At 37.2% G+C, this 22,670-nt stretch overlaps 1 protein-coding gene across 1 annotated transcript; it reads right to left on the bottom strand.

Moving 5' to 3' along the window:
• Positions 1 to 17,662: 17,662 nt before the first annotated feature.
• Positions 17,663 to 20,128, bottom strand: LOC126728029 (uncharacterized). Its single transcript, XM_050433911.1, has one exon. The coding sequence runs from the start codon at positions 20,126 to 20,128 to the stop codon at positions 17,663 to 17,665; it is 2,466 nt and encodes an 821-aa protein (XP_050289868.1).
• Positions 20,129 to 22,670: the final 2,542 nt, after the last annotated feature.

Here is a 22,670-nt window from a genome sequence, read left to right as displayed (position 1 = left end):
TGATTTTCATGATGGGTTTTGGTTCACTCATATCTACCATTTCACATTTCTTTTTTCACACCTACTTTATGTGTTAAAATGTGGACACTTTTCAACTATGAAAATTCTCACATCAATTATAGATATGTAAGTAAAATAGTGAATATAAACGAGTGTGAAATAGTGAAAGAATATTTTTCCTTTCATCACATATTGGAGGAAATTCCTTTATTTTTAGGAGGAAAAATTACCTCCATGTTCAGACATGGGTACCCAACTACCACCAGACAATAGCTCATATCACTGCAATGGCGATATGGATTCGGTAAGAGAATTTACCAATCAAATACTATCGTCTAGACTTTCTAAAGGAAATTGTTTTGAAAATGAGTTTTATATTGCTTGAGGTTATTCAAAATCACTCCAAGGCATTAATCTAAATTTGAGAAAGAGGAAATGGGTTTGATACAGCCTAACTTAATAGGACTTTTATGTGAAATGTACAAGTTAACGGTGGGAATGAGGATTAAAAGTCTAAGTTGTAATGCCTAAATCACCAAGCATACTCGAAGTGAGATGATGCATTCACAATTACAATCAAGTAATAGGATACAAGACTTGCAATCATAAAGTTCCTTATAACTTATAAGCCTACAAGCCTACATCGATCTAATACAAAGAAAAAAAAATGCTAAGTATTTTTGTGTCTAAGTATTCATACTTTGTGTGAGAATGTTTCCTCCTATTTATACTTTAGGCTTTAACAATTTAATATTGTATTCGCTACCAAGTGTCACAATTTTATTGTTCTTATTCCTGAGAATCCTGGCTTGTGAAACCCTCAATAATTGACTTGAAATAATTGTTTCTATCACGCGCTACTCACATGTGTTAGCTTAAGTAAAACTGGTTGAGGGAATTTTCTTCTCACTTGCTCTTAGACATGGCAAAATGGGCGGGGCGGGTTCGGGTCGAGTCAGTCGGGTTGTGAGTCAAACAGGTCACGGGTCATTTTAAGCGGGTTAAGAACAAGTTCGGGTCAATCGGGTTGCGGATCGGGTCAGGTTGGGTCGGATTGACCCATATTTTTCACATGATTTTTTTTTTTTTAATAAAAAAATAACATGTATTTGTCATTTGAAAAGTTATGCAACAAATTACTTGATGTAAAATGCATTATTTTGAATTCACCACTTATATCAAGAATGAACTCAGTTAAACTTATTATAACTTATTCAATAATTTTAAAACTATACAAATCCTAACATTGCTATCTAAAATAAAATAACACAAAAATAAGTAAAACAATTACATAAGTTTTATTTCAACACAATATCAACATTCCAAAATATAAAACAAAATTACAAATGACTTATTGAACAACTCATTGATAAAGAATAAAAACATATAACAAAATTTACAATCTTGAAATTTAATTTTATAATCTATTATCAATTGTGGTTGACACTCTATTTCAATTGAGATATACATTAAAGTTTGATTGCTTACTTATTTATACATGGTCTCTTTTATGAATATCATATCATTGTTAAGCAATACACACTCTAGGAAATATCATAGTTTATTTTGAAAAACCGTTTATTTTGGACATAAATTGTTAAAATTATAGGTCTAAGCATTCATAATTTATTCTAATTTGATACTTTGGCTTCACTATTTTCACACTTGTGAATATTTCTCATACATGTCTACAATTTTAAATTTATGTTTTTAACTCAATTGTAACTAGATTATCTTGGCATATACTTTACTATTTGATATCTAAAAATCTTTACTCATTACAGAATACTCAACCATTTATCTTTCAATTAAGTTGCATGCAGAAATGTATCAATTGTTTCCTTAAAGCTCACAATAAAAAATTAAACCAATATTATCTTAATTTTACTATTTTTTTTTTACCCAAAAAAAAAAAGTTTTAAAAAAATGGTTCAAGTTCGGGTCAGGTCAGTTGACCTGCAAAAAACACAGGTCGGGTCACGGGTCAACCCGTTTTTGTTTCAAGTCAAAAAAATTGTGTTCGGGTCAAATATTTTTCAGGTCGGGTCAAAAAATTTTGGCCCATTTTGCCATGTCTACTTGCTCTTCACACATGTGCTTCTTAAATACAAGTGCTTGAAGTATGCATCTCGTTCGAAATAGTTGTCGCTAATTAACCTTCGTCACTTGTCTCTCCTAAGGGCTTTAGACTATTATGGGCTTGCTAATGACATGGTACTTTTATTGACAAAACTTTTCACATATCCAACGAGGATTCTGGCCCTTTGCCCTTTCTGGGAAACATATTTGGCATAATGCCCCTGTTTTGAAACTATATAGGGGCGTGCCCCTGTTTGGGTACTCGATATCCATAACGGCGAGTTACTTAAGTAACTCGATTATTGAGAAACCGAGTTGAAGGCAGGTTCTTGCCACGCTGGTGTTCCACCTTGGCTTTTGGGCAATAAAATATTCCCGCGTTACTGCTTGGAACTCGTCAATTTGGAAAACGAGTACTAAAAACCCGAATAACCGATAATCGAGTTATAATGTCAGACTCGGTTATTATATAACCGAGTTTTATGCTAGTCTGACGCATTTCACATCAGTTGGACACACGTGAAGCTTAACCCGATTAATAGGAAATCGAGTTATTAATACTCGGTTCTTTAATAGTCGAGTTATTCTGCTATATGCAGTTCTCCTCATAATTCTCAGATATTCTCCTCATTCTTTGAATTTTCGGTCAGGGGCACGCGTTTTCTCTCCATCATCTCAGGTTTTCCTAACTCATTCTCTTCTTTGAAATACATTGAGAATTTTATTATTGTGTTGGTAAACATAGTTGTAGATACTATAAAAATTTATCAATCATAATGTATGTTTTTTTGTTAGAGTTTAATTTTCATTTAATAATTTGTATTACTTATGCTGTGGTATTTTCTTGAATGAGGGTTATGTGTATTTTCTTGAATGGTGTTTTAGAGGTATATTAGTTGTTTGGTGTTGTTTGATGTTACAAGAAACGTACGAGGATCAATAGAAATGGTGATAAATGTTATGTGTGTACATTGGGTTATATTGCGTGTTATGTGTGTAATGGTTATGGTAAAATTTGAGTGTTAGTATTTAATTTTTAGCATGTAATAGTACACAAATTGATGAATGTCTTTGTCATGTACCGGAGGCGGAGGCGGAGTCGGGGGGGGGGGGGGGGGGAGGAGAGGGGGCAAGTGCCCCCCTTGACTTGTCCAAAAATATTCCATATGTACTACTATTAGGGAATATTTAGAATGCTTTACCCTCCTTGATGTAGAAAAAAAACACAAATCAGGAAAAAAGCTATCAGGAAAAAAGCTTCCTGGCCCTGCTGAAATAGAGGGAAAATGACAAGCTTACCTAAGTCAATGACACCGTGTAAGGAAAAAAAAAAGGAAACAAGGAAAAAGTTTCGTGACAGAAGCAAAAATAATTAGAAGAATTTCCGTTAGGCACAATAACACACACCAAGAGCTTTAACTTGTTAGCTGTTAGCTTTTAATTATCATGCACTTAAGCCTAGCATAATAATAATGCATTGTAGTGTCTTTGTTATATGTCAATCGATAGTCCTATATCGTACACAATTTTTTTATATTGTTTTTTGGTCCTCAATTTGTTGACATTTCAGTTTTAAATTGTGGGTTTATGCTATGAACTAAAATTTTAATTAGTTTGTAAAATAAAAAGAAAGTCGAACTTTTCCTATAGTTTCAAAAACAATCAAGAAAAGATAGTGAGATGTGTATACAACTTTGCAAGTAAATTGCTATATTTTAAATATTTTTAAAATATATTTATTTCCACAATTTATTTTATAGTATTAACTTAAATGTGTAAATATAGTTTACATAGTTTTTGTATGACACTTATAGTTGTTTTTATAATTTTTTTGAATATATATATAATTTTTGTTGGGTTAATATTGACTTCTAAGCTTGCCCCCCCCTGAATTGAAATCCTACCTCCGCCACTGTCATGTACCATCTTATGCAGCATTACATTATTTACCAACAATTGATGCACACTATTAACTTGATCAGTTGATGTTATTGTATTCAGTGTCAATGTCTGGTTCTGGCAACCCACAACTCTATAGGCCTCACGATGTGTTCACTGCTATGGGTCGTTGCTGGGTATTGGAAGATGAGTTTAGCTATCCAATCAATCCAAATCTGCGAAATAGTGCTTATGTTCACAATACCATGAGACAGGAGTGGGATTGGTTATTTTGTGAACAACAAATGTTTTATGATGAGTTGACTGGTTTTAAGTTGCCAGTGCCTCGGCGACTCGCATCGCAGATGCCTAGAGACACGATTGACGAACTTCGTAAAGCATTGAACCGCATAAGAGAAGAAAATAATCGAATGAAGATACGTCTTAATCGATATCGGACCCAAGTCGAGATTCGAGAGTCAGTGGAGGGAGGGTGGTATGAGCACGCACAATTCATGCAATCACTTCTTGTTGATCCCATTTATCAGTCAGACGTGGAGATGTCAGATGAAGACTAATCGTGTCGTGGTGTAATTAGACTTTGTTATTTAACTATTTTTGTTAACTATGTTTTAAATGTATGTGGGTCACTGTTGTTGCATTTGTATTATGTAAACCTTATTATTGATTGTGAGGACCATGCACATTATTCGTAATCTACTTTATTCCCACAGAACGCATAAAAGTCAAATATTCCCACACATGATTGATGTTTTTCAATAAGCACCTAGAACATAACAATAAGCACCTACAACATAACACAGAAAACTTAAAGTAACTTACACGATGTCACCAATATGCATGCATTGCATATCGAACAGTAATGCTACTAACATTATTGACTTAACCTAGACATAACACACATACCACATAGGCATTCACTCTGACAGGTAGTCCTCGTAGTTGAGGACATTGTTACGTTACGTCGGAGTGAGTTGCCGGTTCGTGGCGGCGGCCAGCTCTTCCGCTAGCTGTAGCATGTGATACCTGGACCTACGCAGTATCATCAGATTATTCTCTTTTTTTATTTTTGTCACTGCACGCTCATATTGATGCATATTTTGTCGTGATAGTGTGAGTGAGACACGATCAACAAGAGGCGCTCCGATTCGCACGAGATCATCGTGCAGAGCGTTGGACTCGTTCACACGAAAGTCCCACTCCCGCTGCAGTCCGGCATAGTATTCCCTCTCGTCGAAATCTCTCTCCCTCCTATAGTTATCTGGAAAACGAGGTAGCATCCAATTGCGCATTGACATTGGAAAATGTGACTTATGATCGGTATCTGTAGATGTTTTGCAAGGGTAGATGTAAATGGGAGTGGGACTTTATATAGGAGTTTTGCAAGGGTAGATGTAAATGGGACTAGGACTTTATATAGGAGTTTTGCAAGGGTAAATATTCACGTGGATGTGATTATATGTAAGGGTAAGTATTCACGTGAATAAAGATGATATGTCTCGTCATTGTATTGTTTAGTGAGGTGTTGAGGAGCACATACTAACTGCGAACATGACTTGGCTATACAGTGGCACCTGTTGGTGCACGTGGTTCGCTGAGGCAACTGTTTGATATGGATATAGCTTATGGTACAGTAGAAGGCAGGTGATGTGTACTGCAAAGGAGGTTGTGTGTTTATTCACGTGAAGACTATTCAGCATTCCTATGCTTCATCTGACATGACTTGACGAGACAGTGCTGAGTTGCATTAAATGTTTCATAAACTTTTCAAGGATGCTCTGCATCATTGAAAACGGTGCATTGCAAAAATCTGCATATTTGTGTATTGATGAGCGTGTAGGTGATATGACTAGATAGGGTTCACGTGAAGACTATTCAGCATTCCTGTGCCTCGTCTGACATGACTTGACGAGACAATGCCGAGCTTTGTTAAATGTATCATAAACTTTTCAGGAATGCTCTGCATCCTTGAAAACGGTGCATTGCGAAAGGATGCATATCTGTGTGCGCATGTGCGTGTAAGTGATATGACTGTATAGGGTTCAACAATGTGACGCACTGTTGAGCAGCACATGCAGCACTGCAAAGTGTATAAGTAGAAATGGTGGACAGCTCACCCCCAAAATCAATGCATAAACTTTGAAGGGATGCTTTGTATTTTCACGTGAGTGTGGATGGGTACTTGTGGTCAGGGTTAAACAGTGCTAAGCTATCCATGGTAGCTGCACTCATTGTTCCCTATGGTGGTATTTGGCAAGTGGGATTGAATCCCTGTTGATAACAACATTTGGTTTTGTAATGGTTGGCAGGATTTCGTTGAACACCATTCTATCTGTTATGTTTATTTTCTAGTTTTCAGATGTGAAGGAAAATCAAGCTTCCATGTTCTTATATTTGATAAGACTACCACTGAGATTCAATATCCACCCAATAACAACTGTAAATTGGAAGATCATCAGCTATAAATAATAGACTTATATGAAGATGATAGAAACATATCCCTTAGCTGATTTGCCCATAAAACATGAAGCCAGACAAAAGTTTGTTACGAAAGTAACAAAAAACTTTCTTCTACATAAAGAGGAAGACAGAATGAGTGGTTGGCCTGATTTGGATGAGTCTGTATGTAATGTAATTATATAAAGTAGGACAGTTGTAGAAGTAAGATACACGGATTCGGGTATATGATACAGCAACTGATGGTGTCATATATATGAATTATTTGTATTATTGAATCATATGTGTGGTTAGTATGTGTGGTTTGGATGAGTCTGTATGTATTGGATATATTAAATTTTTCTACAAGTAATGTGCAATAAATCTAAGTTGGGTGATGAGTGTTATGTGGGTAACATTTCAATTTACACAGAGAGAATATTGGAAACATCAACATTTCTAAGCAGAGGACATTTTCCAACCAAAGCACAAGAATCATATGTAGCAACAAAGAACAACAGGGAAAGAATGAATTACCAGCCTACTACACTTAGCTAATCCATTGAAAACATTGCAACATACTGACATAACAATTTAATATAGTACCAGTTTCACGGAATGCATGTTGGAAGGGAGTATTATCTTGAACAAAGGTGTGTTTTTACACCTCACCGGTGATGGTCTCAGTTGGGCCCTACTCTACTTCGGCGAGTCCTTGCTTTAGGAACCATATGGTTTTTGTGTGAAAGAGTGGTTGGTGTGTGTGGTTTGGAAGAGTCTGTATTGTAGAATGTATGAAATTTTCAGTTTAAATTTTCATATGTAGCAACAAAGAACAGCAGGTAAAAAATGATAAACTGATTTCATTTAAACTTAGCGAAAAGTAATGAATAGCTTATCTTTAGTAATGCAAAAGTTGAACGTACATAATCATCATTTGTCAGACGTTAAGAACAACATTTTGTAGTGCACAGAATGTGTAGACATTAACAACAACGTCTAATGTTCGTAGGTAGAAATTTCTGGAAGTCATCATTGCTTGAATCTGAGAAGTCTGAAATATCTCTTTCATCATCTAACGCAGTAATTTCATTAATAGACTTCATGGCTCGCTCTTGCGCCTTCCCCTTTAGATGCTTCCTAGCTTTTTGGATCGCGTGAAAACGGTCTAGTCGCCTTTGCATTTGATTGTTCTCTTGTTCAAGACGCGCAAGTATGTTGGCAGGTTCATCTCTAGGTAACTCGGCTGAGCGTGCCTTAGGAACTCGTAACCCGTGCCATCGACAATACACCTCCAACTCACACCTCTTCTCGTATAGGGTTGACCATGGTGGTTCTGCTACGGTGAACTCTATTGCGGTTGTATCTGTACTTAGTTTTGTGGGTTTGCCGACCATGATGTGTCCGACGCTTCCAAGACTCTCGTACGTGTATATTGGCATATTAATGAAATCTCTCTTCTTTCCGACCCATTTCCCTCCATAGTGGTCTGTGTATGTCTGTAGTTGTTGATCTGCTGGAGCTTCTGATGATCCATATGTTGAAGTAGATCCAAACTTGTTTCGCATTTTACGCTTTGACATTGAGACGCTGCGACTCATAGCTTACTCAATCTACGAATTTAGTGGGAGTAGAAAGAAAGTCATTATTGTGGTGCATTTATAACCGAGTTTCATGGTTCAAGCATTACAATCAAAATTTAGTAGAGCTTGTCATGTCAATACAGGCTAGAAAAACACTGTATGAAGAGGGTCATAATTGTTACCATTGTCATGTGTCTAGATTCTTGTGGGGACGACACCAATTTAAATATGAAATTGGTGTCTAATTTTCCTCCATCTGTCTAAATTTAACTGGGATCAATTGTAATTACGCTACTATTACTGATAGAAGTTAGGTGAAAGTTAGCTGTGCTGCTATTTTATTAATTTTTTTTCCCCCACACCCGTGTATTTTCAGGTTCACCTCTCCTTCTACAATAATCAAAACCCAAGATTGTTCCTCTCCCACTCAACTGATTACGCGACCTTAACATACAGCTCCCCTATTTTTCAATGAATGCTATTTATGTATCTTATATAGGAAGAGGTTCTCCATCTATTCCGATTTTACTTTTCTTTACAACTTTAATGGTCCTGGTTTATGCTCTGCAAAACCAATTCCAACCATTCCTAAGGTTTGATTACTCATCTATATATATATATATAAAACCGAAGTCTCTGCTGGCACCACAATTTTCCACATCAGCATCATTTAAAAAAAAAAACAAAAATTCTAATTTATTTTTTTCTCTAAAACCTAATAATAATACATAAAAGTGATAAAACCCAATAATACAAACCCAATTCTCTTCAAGCCGACTCCAAACTTCTAAAAAACCTAAAAAACACACAGCCGACTCCAAGTTTTTGAAAAACCTAAAAAAACACACGGTGAAACCTTCAACTACCTCCTTCCTTCTCTCTCACTCCAATCTCTATCTATCTCTATCTCCAATGAGACCCAGAAAACTCATAAATCAACCATTGAAGAGTGAAAAAAAAGTTTTCAGAGCTGTGATCCTTGAACAAATAACATTCTTGGATGACAAAGCAGTCTTTTTATTCAATTGGTGATAAGAACACATATTTCTCTCATAAAAACTTATCTACAGTTTCTGTCCCAAGCTCTTTTGACCAAGACGATGGCTTATATATAAGTTTTTCTAGCACGGTCATACGGACTCATACGGCCAAACTGGGTATTCTGGATGTTCTGACTAACATTCCTGTTGCAGCATATTCCTTCGCCTTCCTTCATCAATATACAGCATCGACTTTTCTTTGTGTTGCAGCTAGGACAGGAATTCCGAACATATGGACGTCGGAAACCATAAGGAAGGTTTTTTCCATCGAACGAAGGTTTGTCACAATTCACTAGCGCTAATATAAATGCCAATAATGTAAATGGTACAATCCATTTATACTCCATATTTTGCATCTAAAAATTTTCTTTCTTCATTAAGAAATATTACTATATAATTTTAACAATTACAGTAAATAGTGGAATTCCCAAAAACAAGTGTTTAACCATCACCATAATCTCAACTGTATTGCTATATTCTTCCAATCATTGGCATCCAAACGCTCTTAGACACTGAATATTGTGGAAGCGTTGAAGCAATAGCTAAGAGAGGTTGGCTTTCTCAGTTATATACGTAGCTATCATTTGTTTGTTATGACTATAAGAATGCACGCATCGGCCGCAGTTGCATTTTTTGCTTACATTCTTTTCTTCTAAAAGACTATATCCATACAAATTATATATAGGAACCCATAATACCATCATGCTGTGGCAAATACTCTCTGAGAAATGCTATATCGGTATATCTATAATATTTTCACAATATTTTTATAACAAGTCTCAAATGGTAGATTGCTACAAAAAGTACTAACACAATTCAAACTGCATCAAACGGATCTAGCTTTTCCAGCCAAATTTTTTATGGAGATATTAATGAAGGTTCTCTGATTGTTTGAGTTACAAAAGCAATGTGTCCTTAAGTGCATATGTTTGTCAGGTGGTAAAATCATTTTGGTTCTATACATCTGTGTGTCCTTTATTGTTTATCAGTTTCTAATTGACTTGTAGATAACTTTTACGTACAAATTCATATATTGTGAGCTACATATCATACGTTATAATATTAAGTACAAAATTGTTATCAATGCTTTAAGGGAATAGAACCAATCTATTCAAATTTGATAATGGACTACTATGAGGGAGTCCAACCTCGAACAACATATGAATATAATGCCCTGTTTGTTTAATTATAAATGTTTATTATTAGGAAATTGGTGATTTTCAAGAAAACCATATCATTTTTCTGTGTTTGGTATTCATCTTGAAAATGAGCTTAAAAATGTTTTCTAACCAAAAGTATAACTCTGAAGTATTATCTTATTTTTGTTTTTTTTTTTCTTCTTCACATGTATTTAGGGTTGTGTTGGGAATCAGGAATATTTATATAAATTGGATTTTTTGGCTTAAGCGTATATTAGATTTAGGGATTAGGTTTGCACAACATAATTAAGGGAATGATCGATTCAATTTTACTTTGAATTAAATTACATATTTTCATTCATTTTTTAAGTCATTATACCATCAATCAAAATAAATATACGTACTTTTTTTCATTCTTTGCTTTCTTTCTTTCTTTTTATTTTTATTTTTTTATATCTTTTATCCTAATATGTCAATAATTTTTTAATTTCTAGATTACATTATTCAAAAAAAAATTTTAAAGTCCCTCTATTTTAGCACCTGTACATCAATCAAGTTCTATTTCTTGGCTATATCTGTTAGGTATTTGACAAAGGGCGTACAAGAGAACTGTTGTACATGTATTGGAATAATAATTGAATTGGCATAAACTATTTGATGATGGCCCATGGTCACTAAGCTGCATCTTGCTGTTCAATGTGTCATTAAGTCATGTATTTCTGTTTTATAACTTATATTCATGGAAGCTACACTTTTTGCTATATGAAAAATGGGGTGTGATGATGGGGTGAACTGACTTGATTGTATTTCTGAAGACTAGGTTTGATTACTGATGTATGGATTTTTGTTACTTGATTGTTTGATTCTCTACTGGTAGATGGGTGCTTTAATAAAAATATGTTGGATTGCTATAATTGGAAATACATACCTATGCAAATATTTATGTTTGGTCTGTTATCCGCTCATCCTATAACTCCCTTGATATCCCTGCTCCAGGAGGTATAAAACAACGTAAGAAAGCTTGGCAAGCTAAAACTTTTAAAGTTACTTCCTTTCCAATCGAGTCTAAAATCTTAACAATTTATGCTAGGTTTGTTAATTCTGCTTCCAACAATCTCCCTCTATGTTCTTGATATTTGGTTCTTCATTTTGTGAATTTTAATTATTTTTATTTTGCTTCGTTCTTCTCTCTTCAAATATTACGATTATTTGTTGGTGATATTTTTGCATTATGGTGTTTTTAATACAAGGCTACTTTTGAATCAATCTATATCTATGCTAATGGTGTATATATTGAGAACTTTAATAATAATGGCATGTAAGATTTTGATAAAATCATGAATCTTAACTTTTGTTGAGGGCGGCAAAAGTAGGAAATGAAAATTCTAGAATTCTGCTTTTGTCTGCATAGTTTTGCAAGGCAGGTTGCTTATGATGGGGGAGCTTTAGTTGTAGAGCAGAGAGAAGAATGAAGCAATCCAAGAGAGACTCTTTGTGATACAGTGTAGAGTCAACAACAATATGCCTTCACCTATTTTCTCATATTTAATATGACAACTTAAACAAGTCTTATGAAAAAGGTTATTTTTTATTGATAAAATATAGTTAGCAAAGCTGCCCCCAGCAATTTAATCAGATTTTGTTGTTGATTTACAAAACTCTTTGAATATTATGATCATTTGTGTGCATGTCATATATTTTACTTTATGTTAGTGTTTCTTTTAAATGTGATATGTAATCTTGGTCACTATACACACACACACCTACCTTGGTTGACCAGCTCAAATCCTAATGAAATTTGTATATTCCTTTTTGTGTGAATTATTCCTTAAAATCCAAAGCGAAAACGTCCATATATATACACACACACACCTACCTTGGTTGACTAGCTCAAATCCTATTGAAATTTGTATGTTCCTTTTTGTGTGAGTTATTCCTTAAAATCCAAAGGGAAAATGTCCATTTAAGTTAAATTTCTCTCAACCCAACAAAAAATGCATTTAATTTGATTAAAAAAAATATTTAGCATTTTTAGGAACTTTCCCGTGCATCGCACGGGTTAGCGACTAGTTTGTTTAATATGCCTAAACTTTCGTTCCTTTTTTGTCAAAAAATTTTGTTGTGTAATTATATAATTTGATTGTTTTTCTATGATTGATGTTCTATGTTTTTTTTCCGTTTCATAACAAGTTGTAAGGAAACTGTTATTTTTAATGGTCCTGGGAAATGCTTCCTAAGGTTTGATTACTTCTTCCTTTCATCTGCCTATGCTTTCGTTTGCTGTTGTGAAAAAATTATATTGTTTAATTGTATAATTTATTTGTTTTCCTAGCATTGATGTTGCATGTTTATTTCCTATTTCATAGGAAGTTGCAAGGAAACTTAGAATTTAGCTGCTCCTGGTTTATGCTATGCAGAACGAATTCCAACCATTTCTAAGGTTTGATTACTCCTTTCGTTCATCTACCTATGGTTTCCTTCCTCTTGGTGAAGAATGTTTATTCTGTTGGTGAAGAATGTTTTCTAAGGTTTCAACTCTTTTTTCACTTTTGTTATGGATGTGTAGTAAGTGGGATTTTTTAAAACGTGTAGTTTTCCTTCTTTTCATAAACTTTTAAATAAGGATGGGGTCACACGAATTCCCCACTGTAATCTTAAAATTTTCCCTAAATATAAGGATATGGATGGAGAAGTGGAAACACAAAACAAATCAGTGATCGGAAACAGGAAACGTAGGTATTAATTATGAAAAAAAATGTATATAACGTTCATCGAGAAAGTATAAACGTGTATGAGTACGGCATAGGAAATTTACGAATTTTAAATTCAACTATAAACTAGGCTTTTAGCACGCGCGTGCTCAGAGTCTCTTCAATTTTTTGGGTAAGGGTTCAGTTACAGCAGTTATTGTAATATTGGATTATTATATTTTCCAATCATAAAAAAAAATAATAAATAAATAAAAATGAAACAAATAAAAAAAACCCTAAAGGGTGTGATGAGTATTATGTGCGGTGAATCACAATGCCGTACTTTTTTTTTGTTTGGAAAATGTAGTAATCCCAAATTATGGTAAATGCTTTAAATTAATCCTTATCCATAAAATTAGAACAACCTCTGTGCACGTGCGTGCTCAGAGGCTAGTATGTGCTTAATCTACTTTTATGATCTCTTTCTATTTTTTTGGTGTAGCCATTGCATAACTAATCGATAATGCATATCGTGAGGTAGGTTCCTTTCTGTTATCATTTCAATGATTGTAGTTTTTCTTCAAATATGCATATCAACATTCCAGTTGAAGGAAAAAATGAAAGAAAGCAAATGATCATTCAATATAAAAGTCATCACACATTCTGAATATGGTCATATTATCATAAAATTAAAACCATGTTTATGGACCTTGAATCATGTTATATAATAATATACAAATACTTGAGAATCACATAAAAAAACTTTCAAGGTCCACAAAGTATGGAAGCTACAAATTAACCCTAAAGCTCCTACGCTACAATCCCTACTTCCCCTGTCTGTTATGTATTGCCAAAGGCAATCATCAAGAGTCAGACGGTGGTGGAGGTGGAAAAGCACCGCTGTACTCTGAAAAATCTGCTCTCAACGCAGCAACCTCAGCAATAAGGCCATCTAAAAGCTATCCATGAGCTGCTTGATTCGTCATAATGGTCTCCATCATAGCACGAAGAGATAGGGGAGGAGGAACGGTGGGGTCTGCAGCTGTGCTGTGAGCATGTACCCCATCGTCACTAATGTCAGCAACGGTACCTGTAGGATCAACAGGACTCTGCTCAGCATGATCGCCTCCAGTGGTGGACTGTACTCGTGGCCTTTTTGATGACCCAACACTCGGTCCAACACTCCTCTTTTGTGCAGTCCGCTGTTTGAGAAAGGTGGCTCCTATAGGGGCTGTGATGTGGATCAACTCTAGGGAAGGAAAATTCTGTACCCCTACATAGCATAGAACCCTATAGATGAAAACTGGGAAGAATAGACCATGCTTCTTGCTCTTACTCCTATGCGCCCGAACAAGCGTTTCATAAAAAAGGGAAGCAAAACACATGGACGCATCAGTGACGAGGGCATACAAAAAGAAACACCTCTCTCTAGGAATAGTATGGACATGGTAGATGGGGAAGATGTTGTGACACGCTATCCTAAATAAGATATAATTAAGCTCGGTTAAGTCACTCGAGTTAATTCTTGGCTCAAATCCCAATGTCATTGATTTTCCGCAAAGAAGAGTCATAACATCAGAGATTTCAGGACGGTTCGAGTATGAGTATGGATAAGTAGGTGTTCTAACACGAGGTACATCAAGAGCATTGGATATATCATTCTTAGTTATGACAAAGTATTGACCTCGAATCCAAGTAGCGAAATCATTATCAGAACGAATTTCGAGATTGGCATAGAACTCTCTAATCAGTGCAACTGGAGGGGGTTGTAAACCTTTACATAGAGACAACCAGTTCCTACACTGTAAATTCCTATGGACAGCAAGTGGTAATTCATCTAGATTGATTTCTCGTTCCGGCCAAATTGTCCAATACTGAATTACATTTTCAAACCTTTGCGCCTTCGTAAGAGTATGAAACGTTGTTTCATCAAACACAATTGCGGGCTTAGATGAGGAGGCAGACACTCTTTTGGCAGGCTTAGATGAGGAGGCAGACACTCTTTTGGCAGGCTTAGATGAGGAGGCAGACACTCTTTTGGCTTTGGTTTTAATGGTTTTAGACTTCTTAGGAGCCATAACTAGGATGTACAAGTGGGAATGAAAGCACAACAGAAAACCAATATTTAGAACTGCGTTAGAGACACATAAACACAATGTACATATGCATGAGAAAAATACTGCATGATATTGATGCACAATAAGCGTCAATGAATGAATGCATTGAAATGAAATATTTTCTGTACGTACATGAACATTGACCCATACAGTCAAGTTATTTGAGAACCATGCAAACCCACAGTGTAGGCCATTGTGCAACGGGTGTAAAACCAGTCACTACCATCCATCAATGTCTTACCATGTCGTCAATTTCAGGCAATTATACCCAATTCAACAAAACCCCAAATTCCACAAAGAACAAGATTGGCGAATGAACCAACATGCATACAAAGATGTGAAAATTTTGAATATAAACGATAGAGAACTGAATCGGCAACATGCATACACAGCAACCCATGAACCAGTTCAGATCAAATGAAGCAATACATGTGAAAATCCCGAAATTCCCAATATGAAGACATGAACTCTAATTTGTCATTTCTCACAAATCATGCGTTCTTTGCAATTAAAGTGTATAAAACGTGTGTACAACATCCATACAAAAAAACCCATTACCTATCTCATGTCAAAACACCAACACCCATGAAAATCCCCAAATTCCATATTAACACATGAACCCTAAATTGAATGGGCTTGTAGAAATCAGCTATGTTTATGTAATTAAAGGCTACAAATCGTATGAACAACATGCATATGTAAAAACCCATGACCCATTTCAGACCACAACACCCAAAATCATGAAAATCCCCACACTTGCATAGTTCGAAATTTCAGCTTTGACAGGGAGATTAATGCAGGATTTGAAATTAATTTCAATGGGAAGCAAGGGTAAAAGAGTCATACTACAGTTGAGGATCGATGTTTGGAACCCGGGAAGTCGCTTACGAGCTTGAGGAATCGAGAGCAATCGACTGCTGCTACCGTGGGAGTCCAGTGCGTCCACACAACATCAGCTTTCCTTTTTTTTCTTTTTATGAAACAACTGTTAACTGAACTGTGTAAATGAGGAACGACATAACTCGATACTGATAACATCGAGTAATATAGTACTCGCTTAACAAATAACCGAGTTACATAATTTGGACCGATCGTCCACCAATCAAGTAAGAATCGATTCTTACAGACAACTTTGGCTGGAGTTGTGATGGAACGCAGATCTGCTCGCTTTCCTTGAAAGCGAGTAATACAAGTAACTCGATTTCTCGGAGATCGAGTACTGTGAAAACTATTTCACAGTCACCACGTAGTACTCGATGACTACATTATCGAGTTAATTTAAAAATACTCGCTTTCACGGAGAACGAGTAGTAACAATAAGTATATTGTTAGACACCAGTTAGTACTCGATTATAGTATAATCGAGTTATATAATTTGGACCGATCGTCCACCAATCAAGTAAGCGTCGATTCTTACAGACAACTTTCCCTGGAGTTGTGATGGAACGCAGGTCTACTCGCTTTCCTTGAAAACGAGTAATATCTGTAACTCGATTTAATGGAAAGCGAGTACTATTATATAGTACTCGATGACTAAATTACCGAGTTAAATTTAAAATACTCTCTTTCACGGAGAGCGAGTACTACCTGGTTATATTTGTTCGACACCAGTTAGTACTCGATTGTAGTATAGTCGAGTTACTTCATTTGGACCGATCGTCCACCAATCAAGTAAGCGTCGATTCTTACAGACAACTTTGGCTGGAGTTGTGATGGACTGCGAGTAATACAATGTCCTCGATGACCACAGTATCGAGTTAAGGCTTGAACTCGCTTAATGTAAGATCGAGTAAAGTGTTTTCCAGTTTGTTTTCACAGACGAGTACGTGGTACTCGAGTGGTTTATTACCGAGTTATTACTGTTACTCGTTTTTAGCAAAATCGAGTTTTTCAGAACAACCTTCCACTACATATTACAACTGTGCCTGCATGTTTTTTCCTGTTGCAACTCAGTCAGTTTTTTACACCAGGTATGTTCTGTTTATTACAATGTTCATGAAGCAACAAGTGCATGGCATGCAACACACTCCTATATTGTTGCTTTTGAGATTTCCACTACTATATAAATATGAATGCAACAAAGTTGGAGAAGTTGGAAATCATACTAAAACAGCTTAGTGAAACCCCATTGCAATAACTTCGTTTTTAACTGAATTGTTTGCTTGACCGGCTTAGTAAAACCCCGATCAGTACATAACATTAAAGGCACTAACAACGTGCATGACTACATAAGTACAAATTTTAATATCAACTTCTAAGCTGTTAACATGACCAATATCATTTGTCTTATCATCATGGGGCTGTGTTCAACTGGTGACGTTCGGTTGCTTCCAATTAAAGAGGTAGGGATCATCCTCGCTGCGCAACATCCAGCTTTGTTAGCACCCATCCACCTTGGCTGCCGTACCTACTGTAAATAGTTATAAAATGTTATGTACACTGGACTTATATAAGTTATTAACATGCAACATAGGCAGAACAGGAAAAATTTACAACACTTACGACGAATAGTGTAACAAAAACAACTGAACAACCTCATTTGCCTATACATGCATGAACACCAGTGTTTGTTTCATGACTAGTCCAAATACTTACTATGGCAATAGAGAACAATATTCCAAGTTCTTAATAGTGGCAATTTATATATGACAAACGTTGTAGGAGATATATGAGCTTTACCTATGATGCAGCTCCACTGCTAGTTGACTCCACATTTCGAGTAGGACATGTTCTACGGTTGTGCCCCTCTTGGCCACACAACCCACATCTTGACTTGGGTCCATTCTCGATCCATAGGGAGGTCGGCAACTCCCTATCATTCTCGTCCATCTCATTGCGGATTCGTGTGGACTTTGGCCGACCTTTGTTCCGGATCAGGTGCGGATTGGGCATCACTACTCTACTTTCTTCCGGATCCGGCCATGCTAATCTGTCTTTCAACGGTTGGAATACTGGTTCATAGCTATGGAACCTATGACTCACGCTATAGCAAGGATCAATAAACTGCTGCGCATCGTGCTTATACTTAGCACAAATTGCTATTACGTGTGAACACGGCATCTTGTATGCTTCCCATTTTCCACATGTGCATGTCATACCCCGAAGATCAACCCTGTGCGTGTGTTGTCCGCCCCCATTACTTAGAGGATTACCCGGTGTGTCAACCTGATATAACTGTGCTTGTGTGCACATCCGTGTCACCATATGGTCCTTTGCCTTCGCTTGGTGTTTTTCGAACCTGTCCATGGCATACTTGCACCATTCTTGACCCGCTTCCAATTGCTCTAGAGCGAGATTACGACGAGCGTCAAAGTAGGAGTTCACTTTGAAGAAGGTGTACCTCACCATTGCCGTGATTGGCAAGCTGCGTGCACCTTTCAGTACTCCATTAAAACACTCCGATAGGTTGGTTGTCATTGCTCCGTATCGACGCCCTCCGTCGTGTGCAAGTGTCCACTTTTCTTTGTTTTCATTTTCCAAGTACCTGTGTGCAGCCGGTTTGACATTGCGAATTAAATCCAGTGTGGCCTGAAACTTTCTAACTTGATTCGCGCTTGCGGCCCTCCATACCATGTTCTTCAACTCCGGAATTTTCCATTTTGTGTTCACATTGCTAACTACATGGCGGAGGCAATACCGGTGATGGGCCTGGGGAGGCTGCAACCAAGTCATCCTTGTGTCATCAAAGCAAGCTTTTATACCCGAATGTCGGTCAGAGATGATGCAAAGATTTGTCCGGTCCGTAACATATCGTTTCAGGCATGCCAAGAACCATCCCCATGTCTCCTTGCTCTCACTCTCAACAACGGCAAACGCCAGTGGATAAACCTCGTTGTTAGCATCCGTTGCCATTGCTATCAACAACTTCCCCTTGTACTTGCCATAGAGGTGCGTTGCATCGATGCTTATCACCGGCCTACAATACTTGAACCCTTCTATACACGGACCAAAAGCCCAAAAGGCACAGTTAAATGTGCAAGTTCCCGGCACACTACGGTGGTCGCACTTCAACTGTGTCACTGTGGTTGGATCTGCATCTTTTAACGCTGCCAGGAACCGAGGCAATTCTGCGTATGACTCATCGAAACCACCGTAGATGGCTGCAACGGCTTTCTGTTTTGCATCCCAAACCTTATAGTGAGACGCCCAATGGCCATGCTTCGCATGAAGAACACTACGCAGGGTTGCTACTGTTCTTGAAATGTCTTCCCGTACGTATGACTCAATTGTGATGGCAATGAACTTCGAATCCATCATCCTTCCATCATATTCCACTTGGAGTGTCGAGCAAGTGTGGGGACCCTTACATGTTGTGATCATCCACAGCTTGTGCCTTTTGCTGTAGATAGCTCGAATTGACCACAGACATGCATCGTGTACACACGTTACAACCAGTCTCTCGGGGTCTGACTTCATGTACTTAAATTTTTTATTCAGCCCAACGGAGAACATGGTTAGCGCGTGCTGAACCGCAGCTTTATTCTTGAATAGCATCCCCTTGCTCGGTTCGTCCCCCGGTTTCCAACTCAGCAGACCTGTTTCCAGGGAAGGTGATGGGTCATTAATGTCATCCCATGTGTTTGACGTGAACCATTCGGGGTTAGGGTTCGGATTATTTTCCGGTTGTAGTTCATCTAACAATTCTGGATTCTCTACCGGTCCATTGTTATCAATGAACTCCTCATACACATCTCGAGTCTCATCCATTTCGGTTGCCTCGTCCAAGTAGGTTTGGATATCTTCATTTCGGTGAGTATATCCTTCATCCTCATGGGTATGGATAGACCCTAACACTTCGGCGTCTTCAGTATTGTCCATAGCAACCCCATTCCATGGTTGACAGTTGTGGGGCAAAGATGTCTCGGGTGTAACTGACGGGTGCACAACGGTTACAGGAATTGATTCTTGCTCTCCAACTCTACTGCCATATTGCGAACCCCCGTCGACATTGAACCCAACAGTGTGGACAGTTACATACAAGTCAGAACCTATGAATTGCCCTGCCCGCTTTATCACTCCCCACATTATATTTGCATCATTGTCGCATTGTAACGGAATTGAATTGTAGAACACTTGGGTACCTACTAGTTGCTGCGGAGCCCGAAATACAATGGAGATGTCGTGGGTATCCTTGTCTAACCCCATAGTTGACATTATCTTCCGTTTAAGTTTTCTCGTGGGTATCCCACGTTTCACTTCAATAAGCGTTTGCTTTTGGTTCGGACCTCGGTATGATAGCCCGTGCAAGTCATTAATATATGCCTCCCCGTCGTAGTAAACATAGAAGTAATGTGGACTCATAACGGACCTAAACCACAAATAGTAATAATTGTATCATGCTGCGTAATATTTCCAAAGCATAGGCTAACTATACATGCCCTATGTACCTAAGCAAATTGTACTGAACATGATAAAAATTACTATTGAATAATTATATCGTCTACTCCATCAGAGTTCATTTCGATAACGAAAATGTTTGCACAATGTGGTCGGGTTTCATGCTGGCTATTGTTCAACAAATAATTCATGAGCATTGCAAATAAGCAAGATAATTCATACCATGCAATATGGACCACATTATTATGGTCATATACCTCCCATTGAAGACCCACAACATGAAACTAATTTATGTTCTCAAAAATTGTACCACATTATTATGTTCAAATACCCCCTATTGAAGACCCACAACATTCATATTATTTGTGTTCTCAAAAATTGTCAAGAACAGTATTGTAAGGATGTCCCCATTCAAAAAATTGTCAAGAACAACATTGAGAAAATTCGTGTTGGTCTAAGGGAGATAATTCATAAGCATTGAAATAATTCCTAGCATGCAAAAGCATTGCAAATATCAGTTATATAATTCCTAGCATGCAACATGTACCACATTATTATGTTCAGATACTTAGCATTGAAGACCCACAACATTGAAATAATTTCTGTTATCAAATTTTGTACTACATAAGTTTGTTCAGATACCCCAATTCAACACCCACAACAGCAATAAAAAAATTTGTGTTGCTGTAAAGTGTTATATGAATTACTGACCTATCAACTGAGATGTTGACAGAACAATTTCTTGAAGTGCACTGGCAATGAATTAGCGTGCTTTGTGTAGATAGTTAATTGATGTAAGATGACATGCACCTCTCACTAGTTGTGACACAATGGTTGCAAGCGCAGACCGGTCCACCTCCAGAGTTCAGAACGACAGTATGAACTATAATTGGTAAGTGGTCCCAGAAAGTTGGGCGGGTGGGGGTGTGTTATGGTTGGAACATACTCGGCATTACTTATATCGAGTTACATATAACTCGATTATACTGAGGACGAGTATTATGGAAACCGTGTACGTCATGAATGTAACTCGTTTCTGAAACAATCGAGTTACATATAACTCGATTCGTGAGAAACCGAGTATTATTAAAACCTACAACTACCAGCAGAACGCACAGTGATTCTGAAATGGAGTTAAATAAAACTCGTTCCTGAGGAGACCGAGTATTATTTACTTCACCAAACTGGTCGTTAGGACAGTTGTTTATACTCGCCATTTACAGAGGCGAGTTGCATGTTGTACTCGAAACTTGTACATTCGAGTACAACAGTTATTCCACTTTATATAAGATGACAGGTTCCTCTCCTGGTGGATTGGAACCTTGGCAGAGGAAAACATTCAGACAGGGAGAGAAGCCTCCTTCGCTTCTAGAGGTAACATGCCCACCTTCTTTGTACTTCTCATTAAATAATTTACTACTGTACAAACCAAATGCTGATGATGCAACTGTTTGTCAGATCTTTTAACAAGAAACGTCAACGTTGCTGCAGTCCACTGGCACCTATTGGTAGAGCAACATGGTACATTTTTATCTAATACCTCAGTTTCGAAACTTCGTAAGTTCTAACCCCAGCACAACGAGCAATAGGTTTTAACATACAGTGTTGTTGTACGAACTCTTTTAGGGTGGCAGATACTATGTTGTTTTCGTTGGCCGTGCTCCTGGCATATACGACAATTGGACAGAAGCAAGTAAACAAGTTCATAGATTCGCGAACGCTGAACACAAGTCATACAAGGATCGACGGGAAGCAGAATCTGCATACATGGAGTTCATGCAACGTAATGGTAGGAACGTGCAGTATGGTGCTTCCCAATCGTGGACATCTCCTACCATGTCGCCATCAAGTTCTGGAATGGCATCTCAAAGCGAAGGAACTAGCTATTGCGATGGAGACGTTAGGAACAGATTGTTGAGGTATCAGTTAAACGTTGCTATTGAGGAGCGTGACCATGCAAGGAGGATTGCAACCTTGAGTACTAACATGCTAAGTGAAGTGGTAGCCCATGTTATGGGGGATGACGAAGTTCATGATTCGGCACGACAAGGAAGCACGAAATGAAGGTGAAACTATGGCTCTTGCTTGTGGCATTTATGAATCTAGTAATACTAAATATATAAATATATGTGTTTTTATGACCCCTATGGCTCACAATTGTGCTGAACATGCTAAAGTGTTGTTGAATATCTTTGTTGTTGCCCTTTTCAACGTTTATTATGTACTTTGTCTTAGCCTGTTGGCCTGTAATTGCTTGTATTGTTGTTAACATTGGGTATGTTGTTTTGGTAACTGTACTTGGCTTTGGATAGCCAATAAGTATTTTATCTATATATTTTTTTGCGTAGGA

Source organism: Quercus robur, chromosome 5, assembly GCF_932294415.1.
Source record: "Quercus robur chromosome 5, dhQueRobu3.1, whole genome shotgun sequence".
Classification (NCBI taxonomy): Eukaryota; Viridiplantae; Streptophyta; class Magnoliopsida; order Fagales; family Fagaceae; genus Quercus; species Quercus robur.
Note: the sequence above shows the minus strand (reverse complement) of the source record. Positions and strands in the feature narration are given on the sequence as shown.

Bases quoted from the DNA above. Each gene is read 5' to 3' on its own strand.
- LOC126728029 (XM_050433911.1), bottom strand. From the start codon at position 20,128: ATGGGGTTAGACAAGGATACCCACGACATCTCCATTGTATTTCGGGCT.